The sequence below is a fragment of the Sesamum indicum genome, linkage group LG10 (genome assembly GCF_000512975.1).
Source record: "Sesamum indicum cultivar Zhongzhi No. 13 linkage group LG10, S_indicum_v1.0, whole genome shotgun sequence".
NCBI classification, from domain to species: Eukaryota; Viridiplantae; Streptophyta; class Magnoliopsida; order Lamiales; family Pedaliaceae; genus Sesamum; species Sesamum indicum.
This window is the reverse complement of record NC_026154.1, coordinates 2,296,179-2,308,915: the sequence shown is the minus strand read 5'-3', so window position 1 is coordinate 2,308,915 and position 12,737 is coordinate 2,296,179. Positions and strand designations below refer to the sequence as shown.

General features: G+C 35.6%; 2 protein-coding genes across 2 annotated transcripts; both read left to right on the top strand.

The window, feature by feature from the left end:
* On the top strand, nt 664–3,642 carry LOC105171687. The gene is made up of 5 exons (XM_011092879.2): nt 664–910; nt 2,675–2,789; nt 2,896–2,985; nt 3,088–3,186; nt 3,283–3,642. Exons 1-5 carry the CDS (start codon nt 843–845, stop codon nt 3,382–3,384), a joined length of 474 nt encoding a protein of 157 aa, XP_011091181.1. The 5' UTR covers nt 664–842; the 3' UTR covers nt 3,385–3,642.
* LOC105171686 (actin-related protein 9) lies at nt 4,302–12,525 on the top strand. The gene is made up of 21 exons (XM_011092877.2): nt 4,302–4,400; nt 4,494–4,566; nt 4,687–4,796; nt 4,902–4,961; nt 5,081–5,146; nt 5,270–5,375; nt 6,128–6,333; nt 6,687–6,807; nt 7,514–7,578; nt 7,863–7,952; nt 8,915–8,965; nt 9,368–9,499; nt 10,071–10,160; nt 10,296–10,366; nt 10,455–10,648; nt 10,725–10,768; nt 10,844–10,893; nt 11,128–11,173; nt 11,820–11,870; nt 12,005–12,148; nt 12,355–12,525. Exons 1-20 carry the CDS (start codon nt 4,398–4,400, stop codon nt 12,146–12,148), a joined length of 1,773 nt encoding a protein of 590 aa, XP_011091179.1. The 5' UTR covers nt 4,302–4,397; the 3' UTR covers nt 12,355–12,525.

The following is a 12,737-nucleotide window of genomic DNA, read 5'->3' as shown; positions in this document are numbered from 1 at the left end:
TTGTGTTAAAAGTCAATAAATAAAACTACAACCATTATCAAAGGATAAATTATCTATTTATTTAAAATATAATGATTCAATACTAAGAATTAGTACTGAGTCAAACTAATCTAATTATAGTAAAAAAAATATTCTAATCATATACAATGATACGATCTACGTATATAATAAAACAGAAATACATTGAAATCATCTAAGCAAGTGTCATGATCAGTACTTCTTTGTGTTCTATTTGCTACATAAGGATTCATGTATTTTTTTTTAAGTTTAAATTTAGATAAATATATAACTCTCATTTTTTATTAGAGTTCGAATCCCGCCTTATGCGATGAGTATTATTTTTATTTAATAGTAGGTGTATTATTTCAATGATTTATTAATTACTCATTTTTGTGTTATAAAATTTGAATGATTTAAATGTTTTATTTATAAATACATAATTCTCCAAAAAATTAGCATAGATACTAACAAAGTTAGACATAGATTGCAGGATCTGAACAATACCAACTGCACGTAATTGTAGGAAGAAGCACCGGACTCAAATAATCCTATTCCTATTCAAACTCATTAACATTAATCAAACCAAATTATCCCAACGTAATTATAATTAATTAATTAAAACATAATTAGAAAGCCAGTAAGTAAATAAATAACAGCAACCAACCAACAAACCAACAGAGATACACCACACCTACTACTACGAACAGTACACACATCTCAATCCTACCCAAATTCAATTTCCTTCCTTCCTTCATCCCTTCTCCACCTCTTCTTCTTCGCACACCCATTCCTCTGCCCAACGCACGCACATCACGCAGTGAAAGGCAAAGCCCGAAATAACAATGGGTTTCTTTTCTTTTCTTGGAAGGGTGCTCTTCGCGTCTATCTTCATCCTCTCTGCATGGCAGATGTAAACTCGCGAACGCTCTTTGTTGTTTTGATCCATTTTTTTCGTTTTCTTTGTAATTAGATCTGTTTGTGAAAGTGTTGGTGGGTCAACGTTTTTCGTGGAGGGCTGTTGCGTGTTTCAGATCTAGCTTTTTCTGCGAGGCGGAGGCTTTTGATTTTCTCTTTTTTGAATTACATGTTATTTGGTATTATTTCTGTGTGTGGTTGATTATTTGGTATCGGGATGTTGCAGTAGTGGGGAACTGTTGTTCCTACGAGGACATGGTGTTCAGTGTGTTTGGGGTTTTGGGTCACAGCAATATGCAATTTGTTCTTGGGATTTTTTCATTGGTTTGTTTTCACGCTTCTTGATTGGCACTCTGTTTCTGGAATTCGGTTTTTTGTTGCCCATATGAAAATCTGGGATTATCTTGTGAAGGAATTGCTTTTTTCCAAATTTTAGTAGGAAGAATGCGAATACGTTAAATTTGTAGTTTCCCACTGGTTTGTTTTGTAAAGGTATCCTCTTGTTTGTCTGAGCTTGAGTCTCTGCTGAATGCAGCTTCTGTTTCTTTTATCTCCATGCAATGAGTATTCTTGTGGTTTTTTCTTTTTGAGAAGCGTAGAGAGGTATGTTTTAGGAAGGGCTTGATCTGTAGTCGTATGAATTGGTGACTAATTCCCAACTTTGCTGAAATGAAACGATTCAGCAATAGTTATTTTTTCCTTTTTGTCGTAGCTTCAGTGAATCATCAATGTGAGCTCTGGATGAGTGGATCAATGTAACATTTTGGATGTTGGATCGACTTTTCTAAAACACAGTGGAAGTATGTAATCTTTGAGTTGTTCTTAGGTGAATTGGTGTTCAAATAGTAAGAATGTAAATAGCTAATTTGACAGCAATAGTTATCAAGTAGCTCACGGTTGTCAAGACAACTTGTAAGGAAACACTTGGCAGGGATTGCTTCATTTCACAGTTATTGAAATTGAATTCAAACATCTTATAATCAATAAAAAAGGAACTAAAAACTAAACCTTTAACTACCCACCACAATGGCTGTGTGCAGCCCAGCGACTCTACCCCAATATAAATTGAGGATGAGATGATCGTGATAGTGCTGAATCACTAGTCATGACATACAAACAGTAGTTATGATATTATTACAATCAAGAATCTCTAGCTTAAACAAGTGCATGAAGTAAATTAATGTTCAATACATTCTGTTTATACTATGTTTAGATACAAAATTACACTATGAGATTTTTTCTCTGGTTTTTTTGTTGGATGCTATATGCAGGATTTGATTTAGTCCGTAAATTTTTGCCATTACTATATTGAGGAGAAAAATGATAGATGAATGAGTTACAAAGCGTACTGAGTTCCCTTATATAGATTCTCCTTGCAGGGACATATTATAATAGTCATATATCAAATGAAAACATTCTTCAGTTTTAAAACTAAATGGGTTCTTCGTTTCATTGATCTATCACCCCAAAATAGTAGTTTTGGTGGTGAAATTTCATAGACTAGCCGGCTCTTCAGTATAGCATCTTCAGCACTGCCAACGTTACTAATCTCATTGTAACATTATGCATCTTGAAATTGATATGAAACTGATGAAATAGCACTTGTTTACTTGATGTATTTGTTAAGTTCAAAATTGTTGGTCGAAGTTATATTAAAAATACTAGTTTGATGTAAAAGCTCGACTATCATGAATCGTTTGGACACCCAATCCAAGAACTAGTACTGTTTCCTTGTAGTGATATGGCTTGCTCCTCTTAGGTTCAATGAATTCGGAGAGGATGGTGGACCTGCAGCAAAAGAGTGGGCTCCCAAATTGGATCTAGTCAAGAAGCACATCGATGGACTAATTGGAAAGAATAATTTGCACATTGATGTAAAGCTTCAATGAACTTGATTCATATTCCTTTTCTTCCTCTAATAATAGGATTAAGAAACTAGTGTTTGAACTAATGTTATTGACTTTGATATGTGTTTTACAGGTTAGGACTTTTGTTGCTGCCTGTATTTTTCTGAAGGGATTGGGAGGTCTTTTGTTTGTGCTAGGCAGCAGCTTTGGTGCTTATCTTCTGGTTAGAACTCTTATCCTGCCTCACTATGCAATATTTGCCTTTTACTCAATCTTTGAAGGAAATTTACAGAACACTCACACGCATATTGGCTCAATTCTGCAGATATATTACTTGATATTGACCACTCCATTGTTGTATGACTTCTACAACTATAAAGTTGGACAGCCAAAATTCTTTGGACTCTTACAGGAGTTCCTCCAGGTACAACCTATGCATAAAAACTTGTAGCACCCCAATATTTCTTGTGAGTTGCACGTCAAATTCTTCTTCATGAACTCGTTACAAATTTCTTGGCAGTGTGTGGCATTCGTTGGAGCACTGCTATTTTTCCTCGGCATGAAGAGCTCTATTACAAGGAGGCAACCCAAGAAAAAGACCCAAAAAGCTAAGGCAGCTTAAATGCATGAAAGCATGAGGCTCCGGTAGATTGTTTAGTGAATGAAGTTTGATCAGAAACTTAGGATTTGAATTAGACGCAGTCGGTTATTTAGAACTGTACTATTCTATATCAGCTTCCATTTGTTGGTGGTGTATTCTGTCCCCTTCTATTCAAATTTTCGCCCAACAAAGCTATTGATTAAGACCTTGTTTGGAAGTGATCGGATGTTTTGATGTCGTTGAGCACTTGGTTTCTTAAATTCAAATATTTCTTGGTTATCCAGAGTTTATCCCTCTTGCAGAACCTGCTCCTCAAGCTCTTCTTCAATCGCTGTGTTAAGGCTGTAACTTGTAAGCCTTGCATTGTAGGGGATGTTTGGAATGTTTATGTTTTCATTTTCAATTTTTAATATTTAAAACAATAATTAAAATAAAAGCAGGTTTGTTTATACTCATTTGTCATTGAAGAAATATTGATTTGATATAAAATACACACTCGTATTCTTGATAACTAATCCAAATATATTTTCGTTTCACATGAAAGTCATTCAAAATTTAAAAGATTATATTTTCGTTTCACATGAAAGTCATTCAAAATTTAAAAGTGAAAGTATCTTGTACGCATATTGCTGCGATCCGCTAAAAATGAAAAAAATGAAAATACAATTTCTTGTTATAAATTCTTTAAATATAAGAAATAACTAAAATTAGATACTATAATCTGTTTATGGATTTTTTTTTCTAAATATATTGGAGTTTGCCGTCACGAACATCTGTGTAATTTCATCCAAGTACTGTTTCATTTCTCTAAAATTCAAGTGACGTTTCGTCGTTCTAATAAACACAAAAAATAAAACAAAATGAAATAAAGTCGCTGCAGGGACGAACACGAGATATAGATCAACGAGCACGAGTCAAATATTAGAAGCAAAATAAATAAATAAATAAATAAAAATAAAAATATTAGAAGCAACAAAACTGCCGGGTGCTGCACTGTAAACACAGCTGCTCTATGCTTCCAAACTCTCTCTGCCATGGTGAGCAAAAATCACACTCACTCCACACACTAGAAATTCTCTAAAGAAATCATCTAACGATTCGTTTTCTGGGTTATGCTTGGATGCACTCAGGATTACCTTAAAACAGTCGTCCCCTCTCAACTCCTAGCCGAACGCGGCTCCAACCTTGTCGTCATCAACCCAGGTTTCTGGAATACACCTTCAAATAATTTACATGTTCTTAATTTTGAAATTTCGAGTCTAATAAAGTTATGGAGTTGTTTTAAATTTCCGTATTTGGTTTTGTTTTTGTGGGTTATTGTAGGTTCAGCGAATGTGAGAATAGGACTAGCACAGCAGGATGCTCCGATTAGTGTCCCACATTGCATTGCTAGACGCACATCTCAAGTCCCCAAAAAGAATGTTCAGGACCAGGTGACTGCGTTTTCCAGATTTCCCACAACTTTCACTTGTAAACTTTTGCTTTTCTTTATGTATAACTCATTATTTTTTAAGTTTTTCTAAAATTTGTTTGTGCAGTTGCTTAATTCTCAGGTTACCACAGCGCAGCACATGGAGCGAGAAAGGGCTTATGACATTGTTAGTTAAAAAACTTGATTACATGAATTCATAGAGTGAATTGACTGTATGTCTATGGTGCTTTCAAATTGTTCATGTAACCATTAAGTGTTTGTTTTGTTTATGTGTTCAATCATCAGATTGCATCGCTGTTGAAAATTCGGTTTTTAGATGAGGAGGTGACTAACAGTCAATACCCACAAAAGGTAATGTTTTGGATTATGAGTGGAGATGACTGTAATGCACTGGGATATTGTCTTTAGTTTAACATATATTTTGAGATTCTTCAAATAGTTGTTCCTGGTAATCATTGGGGTCCCTTTTTGTAGATGGGCCGTGTGGATTCATTGCCTCCTCAAAGTAATAACAAAAAAGAGACAGTTATTCCATGGACTGATGTGTTTGAGAAACGCACATCCTCATCCTCAGCTGAAGGTTTGTAGGATTTTAAGGTTGTTTCACTTGCATAACAAGATATATGACTCCTAGTAGTTAAAACTTCTAGTCATGGCAAATACTAGTAACAAATATATCTGATTATATAGGCTGTGAAGTTCTTCAGTATAGCGGCACGCGTAGTGTTAGTATGAGCATAGGGTACTTTCACTAGTTGTTTTTGGTTATTTACTTCATCTTCCTAGGTTTTATTGAAGATTTTAAATATGTTTCAATTTGTTTCTACACATCTCAAGGAAATTAAAGCAATAATCAGTTGTTGCTCTCTGAGGGTAAAATTTTTCTCAGTTTCCATTATTATTTTCACATTTGACATGACAGTGTCATTCTTTTTTCTGTAATCTTCATTGCTTAAAAAGAAACATAATTCGTCCAATGTTTTAGAAAACTGTTATCTAATTCTTTGTTCTACTTATCTTCTTTGCTAAAATAAACTTAATACTTGTCCTAGGATGCAATAGTTAAGCCAGTACATTTTTGTTGTTCGATAATTCTTTCTTACTGTTTTTGCTCAGAAATAGTTGTGACACTAGAACTCCAATTAATATGTTTGTTTCTCTGAGGAAGTTGTGCACTAAATATGATCTGCTTGTTTGGGAACACTTTGATCGCCTTTGGCATTGCTCAGGAATAATAAGGGGTGCAATTTGATACTTATCCCAGATATCAACTTCTTTGATTTGTAAATTTGTTTGTTATTTTTTGTGGTGTCAATAACAGTGTTGTTACAGGAAGTTCACTGAGCTCTGGAGAGTCTTTAGTCCAGAAGGAAGGTAATGTCAATGAGGAAGAGGATCCCGATTCAACTGGACCTAAATACAAGGAGTATATTTGTGGTGAGGAAGCTCTCAGAATATCACCGATTCAACCATATTGCTTGCGTCGGCCTATTCGCAGAGGGCACCTCAACATTTCTCTGCATTATCCTATGCAGCAGGTGCTGTTTACCAATTCCCTCCCCTGCTTTTGGATGATACTAAGATCCTTTTGCTACTCTGTGCGTCTGAACTTCTTATTAAAAATGTCATTTCTCCAAGTGATTGATTTATTGAGGAATGATTAGCTTGTCTACTTTCCTGGAAGGCTTCCAGATCACCAGGCTCACTTACATTTATCCTGCAATTTTGAACAATTTCAACTCATTCATGCATTTGTTCTTGAAATGAGTTGCCAAATCCCTGCTAAAGATTAGCTGTAACTGTTTTAAATCATTACAACAATTTATGATAGTTGCTTTATAATTTGGTATTAAGCTCTGAGCATCCCCAATGCAATTTATTTGCTTTTCAGGTAATTGAAGACATGCATGCTATCTGGGATTGGATTTTGGTTGAAAAACTACACATCCCTCATAGTGAAAGGCATATGTATTCTGCCATTCTTGTTGTTCCGGAGACTTTTGATAACCGCGGTAATTGTAATATATTGCTCTCATGTTTACTCAAGTTGATCACCATTGGCCAAATCACTCTATGTTTGTTGTTTTATTTGTCCTAAATTTTGCAAATCATATGATGCGAGGCCTTAGGTGGATTGGTTAGCATGGGACGTCCTCACATGCTTATGTGGATACACAGACATAATTCACCCTCCTCTTTAGTTATGGCTTATTTTGGCCCAAGTTGGCACACTCTTGATTAGGCTAAGAAGTGGGCAACTTCTGTCTATTATGATTTACATCATAAATACCAGGCTGATTTTACTGCAAGGTGTTTCTTAAGATCTTCCTTCATTTATCTTATGGTGGGGAGATAAGTTATAAGAAGAAGATCCATTTTTCAAGGAATGGAATATAGCTATGGGGTGAAAGGGTGTCTGGAAAGAATTAACTATGTATCAATTTTCAATAAGTAACTCCATAGTCATGTTATAATCATCATATCATTATCTTTTTACATTTTCAAATGATTATGGATATACTGACGGTGTAGAAACAACATTTTGTATATCAAATCTGAATAAAGACGTTGAAGTAAAAGCAGGGGGTACTATGGTTGACCTTGCTATTAATATTCAATATTGTAGTCCATTTTTCATGTAGTTGCTGATCTCTAACCTCTTATCCAGTTTTAATGTGAACTTGACATGTTTTCTGCATATTGTTCTTTTCTTCGCAGAAATAAAGGAACTCCTATCAATTGTACTTCGAGACTTGTGTTTCAGCACAGCAGTAGTCCATCAGGTAATACGTTCCATCAAATCTTCCATCACTCCTCTATAATATTTTACAATTTTGCTGCACTTAACTGATTTCAGCAATAAGCTGCTAGATCTTGTCAGGGACACTTGAAAATGTTCAGGATTGACTCTTGACTTGGATTCTTCATATCTTTTTCATGCATAGTACATATCACACAAGCTCTTTATGGTCATTCTGCTGAGTTACTTTGCTTTTTCTTCCCTTTCCTTCCTTAGTTAATATTCTACCTTACATTCATCTAGCTATTTCTTTGACATATAATGCAGGAAGGGCTTGCTGCTGTTTTTGGCAATGGCTTATCGACGGCATGTGTTGTGAATATCGGTGCTCAAGTGACATCAGTTATCTGCATCGAGGTATCTTCTTATTACATCAGTTGTGCAGTTCTTCTCTATCTATTCTGAGAACTTTGATCCTCATATAGATGCTAGAGTACTTGAGGCTAATTGCATTACTGTGTTTGTATATATGTATCAGTATATGTATTCATTTATATGTTTTATATATATAAGGGTAAATTACGTTAACATGTTTTAAGGTTAGATGTAATTACAAAAACACCTCATGCCATTTACAAAATTACAAGTACACCCCCCTATTCAAAGGCGAAAGTTTACACAATCACCCCCTTAGGGGATGTACTTGTAATCTTACAACGAGCCAGGGATGTTTGTGTAATTATACCTATCCTGAGGGGGTTTCAATGTAATTTACCGTATATGTTATATTCGCAGTTCCATGCTCCTAAAAAATCAATCGAGAAAATCAAGTTATTGAATTTGCTCGACATCTTAGTCACCATATTTTCTGTCATCGCCATCATCAAAGTTCAAACTCGGCTGTCATCACTATATCATATCGCCATCATCATTGTCGAACTCAGACTATCATCACTATGCAAGGATTGTTGATTTATTTCCACCTTCACCTCATAAAGGATTGGGCAGAGAGTTACCTTTTCATGACCAGCAGTGTAAAAGTGCATGTCTTTTCCCTTCTCGTTTTTTGGGGCAATCGTTGTAACTTCAAGTTGGTCCCTCCTTTTTCTCCTTCATCATGTTATTATTCTTCCTGTTGGATTATGCTGTTAGTCTTTTGTCACCTCCATTACTTTTGATAACGCTTCGAGGACAGAGAATAAGCTTTGTGCTTCTCTTTTCCTCTTTGCCTGTAAGGTTTGTGTATAGTTTCTGATATACAGGTTTGCTTCTGGCACATGCCAAATGCAAAGACAATCACGCATGCTTGTCTTGGACAAAATTACCTGATACAACAGATACTCCATACTTGGTCCTGATTATCTTCTGTCGATGTTTAGGATGGAGTGGCTCTCCCTACTACTCAGATTACTCTACGATATGGTGGAGAGGTGAGGATAAGGCTCCCGAATTTCAACTTGATTAGTTTATTCCACTAGAGTACTGTAAATACAAAAAGCTTGAACATATTTCTGTGCGTGATCCATAAGTGATTTTGTTGTTTTATTGATGTGCATGATTTTTCTCTCCAAATAGAGGAAAAACTTACTTTCATGAGGATGTAGCTTACTTGGTTCCTTTTTTCCACAATCTTTTCCTTGGTCTCTGTTGGTCAATCTCAAAAGTTCTTGGTAATTCGATGTTCAGATGAACAATTACATGAGATATACCTGTAGCCTACTAATTTGATCTGAGCTCTTGGGTTTACTCCTTGCTTAGCTTCATGGTTTCGAGTAAATCATATCATAGTGCAATGCTCTATCCATAAGAAACAAATAATTGTGCTATTTCAGGATATATCAAGATGTCTCCTCTGGACTCAGCGGCATCACCAGACATGGCCACCAATTCGTACGGATGCTCTGACAAAGCCCATAGACTTGTTGATGCTGAATAGACTTAAAGAATCTCATTGCCAGATCAGAGTGAGTCAACCACACTTCTACTTGCAAATATCATTTATATGATATTGATAAGCACATATTTCAAACACATTTTGTTATGCTACATGGATTTGTATTTTCTGGTTTCCGTAAACTTTTGGAAAGGCACTCTTAATTTCTACAGATATCTTTTGCTGAATTTGATGGTGTGAATGATCCTTTTGCTTCAACATATGTCATTGAACAGTTTTGATTTTGAGAAGTTTTAATGGATTGAATTATCTTCTCTATATCAATTTCTAAGATCCTATAATTTTTTGAAAGAAAGGTATCTAGTTGATATCTAAGAAATATAAATTTGTAGGCACATATTTAAACTGTTAAGTCGTTGATCTAAAGGTGTTTGTTTGACATTAATAGACATGGATAGACGACTATCCTCTGTCATTGAGGCTGCATCTGGGAACTTAAATAACCTGAAAGAGGTTGAACATGGATGCCCTCCACAGAAATAGTTGAGGCCTTCTCTAACTATGAGTTCGGGGTTTGAAGCATTGGAGTTTCTCTAATAGTTCAGTGAAAGATGTGTTTTAATTTTCTACTCTATATTCAGGAAGGAGAAGTTGAAGCTGTTGCTGTAGTTCATTCATATGAAGACAGTGTGCCACCTGGATCTCACAAGACAAGACTGACTGCACTTAATGTACGTGACTCAAACTTGCTGTTGCAATGACATTAAATGTAAAGAAAATCTTGCTTTAATTGGAAATTTTGTTTATGCCTTTGAGCATATTGAGTTTTTTCTTTTTATCTATCAAATTCCTTAATGTGGAAACAGGTTCCTCCTATGGGTTTGTTCTACCCAATGCTTTTGGTTCCAGATGTTTACCCTCCACCACCACGGACATGGTGAGTTATAAGTTACCGGTTTTATTTTATGGGATCGATTTCCTAATTCCCTTGTCCATCTCTTGATAGATCCAGTGTGCATTCCCAGGTTCAGTGATAATGAGGATATGCTGGAAGAAACTTGGGATTTTCCCAGAAGATCCGACATGTCTGATGGTTACTATCCTGGTACTAGTGGATTTTTCCCCATGTGGGAAAACTACCCTATATTTCAAGCTAAGCCAAAAAAACAGGATAGTATTGGTCTTGCTGATGCTATTACAAAAAGTATTCTTTCAACAGGTATATTTTACTTTCATTTCTGCCAAGAGTACACAGGTTTTCTTCTGCTGACTTTCTTTGACTTTAAAAATGTCAGGTCGTATAGACCTGCAAAGAAAGTTGTTCTGTAGCATGCAGCTGGTGAGTTCTACCATCCACGTAAGCTTTTCAGAGTTATGATTAAGTTGGAATGTATGACACGGTTCAGTTTTTCAGATAGGTGGAGTGGCTTTAACCGAGGGTCTCATTTCTGCAGTTGAAGAGAGGTTTGCTATATTCTAGTTTGAAAATGGTAGTTTCACTTGAAATGCATTAGTTGTAGGAATGCACATGGAAGAAAAATGTTGCAGCCATCATCCATACGCTTTCAGTTTTCCCTGCACCGTCATTTCCCCACTCATCTTTCCAAAGCTAAAATAAGTGCTTGTTTAAGCAGCATAAGGGATATTGTCATATATATCGTGTTAATTACATGACCTTACCCATGTTTCCTCTTGCAGAGTATTGCATGCAATTCCTTCTCATGAAGCCATTGATACAGTTGAGGTCAGATTTTTATGCTTCATATTATCTTACAGTGACTTCTCTATTTATGTCAAACGAGATTGTTTTTGCTTGCTTAAGGTATCAGCCGAAGTTCTTTGTGTCAGCAAAGACATTATCAACTCAATTCAGGATGGCCCTCGATAATTTCCATCCTGATGGTTGATTTATCCTTAAAAGATATATCTTTGATGCTATATGCTTATCATGTATTTCATATATGTTCTCTTCCAAGTCAATGATACATGATATATGGTGCCCCAAAGGAACTCAAAAATTTCCTCTTGAAAGCCAAGATAAACTGAAAGGCTTCTATCTTCAATCACATTATTTTTCTCAATGCTATATTGTTCTTTGCTTGCTTATCCAAAATTAGTTTATGGTTAATCCTATACTTTCTCTGTAATTTTGCTGGATGATGTTTTTTTGTTAATAGTCAATGTATTTCGCTGGTTCCCTTGAACATGCAAAGTGTCTTGAGAATTTGTGTGTAAATCAGCCGAAGAGGAGATGCAATATAGTCCTTTTGCTGAATTTCGTTTTAATAATTTTTCCTCCACTCTGGTTATTATCCTTTGATGTTGCACTTCCCTTTGCTCTCTAATGGCAGTTCTACACCGTCGTAATTTGATATATGTAACATTGACAGGTTTTGCAATCTAGAACAAATCCCGCCTCTGTTTCATGGAAAGGTGGAGCTGTAAGTATCTTCTATGAACTGACTTTGGTTGGTTTTGTGGCATTGAGCGTGTACAAACTGTTCTATACTATATATAATCATCTGACCTGTAGAGAATAGAACACTATTCAATTTCCACAAAATGTTTGGTGCAGATACTTGGTATCCTCGATTTTACACGTGATGCATGGATACATCGTGAGGACTGGATCAGGAACGGGATTCACATCGGTAGTGGTAGAAAGTACAAGGATTCGTATTTTCTTCAAGCCCAAACCATGTGTTACCTAAATAACTAGGTACAACGTTGTCATACTTCGCTATTTGGGTGACATGATGTGTTTGAGGTATCCTATAGGCGCTTCAGACATCGAATGATGAAATTGATGTGTCAACGTTATATCGGAAATCAGAGCCGGCTGCTGCAGATGGTTGCATTTGTATATTTCCCATTTAATAAGTGGTTAATTTACTTTGCTGCTTGTCTTTCCTACTGTCCTCGCAGGTTGAACTGACCAACATACCTGACCCTCTTAAGGAGCTTTCAGCGGCTTTCACAATTTGGATTAACGTTTCTGAACTTGTCCCTCTTACATCCTTGCTCATGAAAATACCCTTTGGACCTTTATGTCTTGTACATGCTAACAATAATTTTTCTTCGAGTTCGATGTAACAATCTTTTTTGCTTTACATAGATATGATTTATTACATTATTCGCCGTATCAGGATTTTAGGTGAATGAATATATTATAATTTCAAATTAAAACTTATAGGGTTACCCACCTCAAAATTATACTTTAACCCAAAACTTTTATAAAAATTATGTTTATACTCTATTTGAAAAGTATCCGCACTTGACCCTCTTTTATTAGGATTTGAAATAAAAAT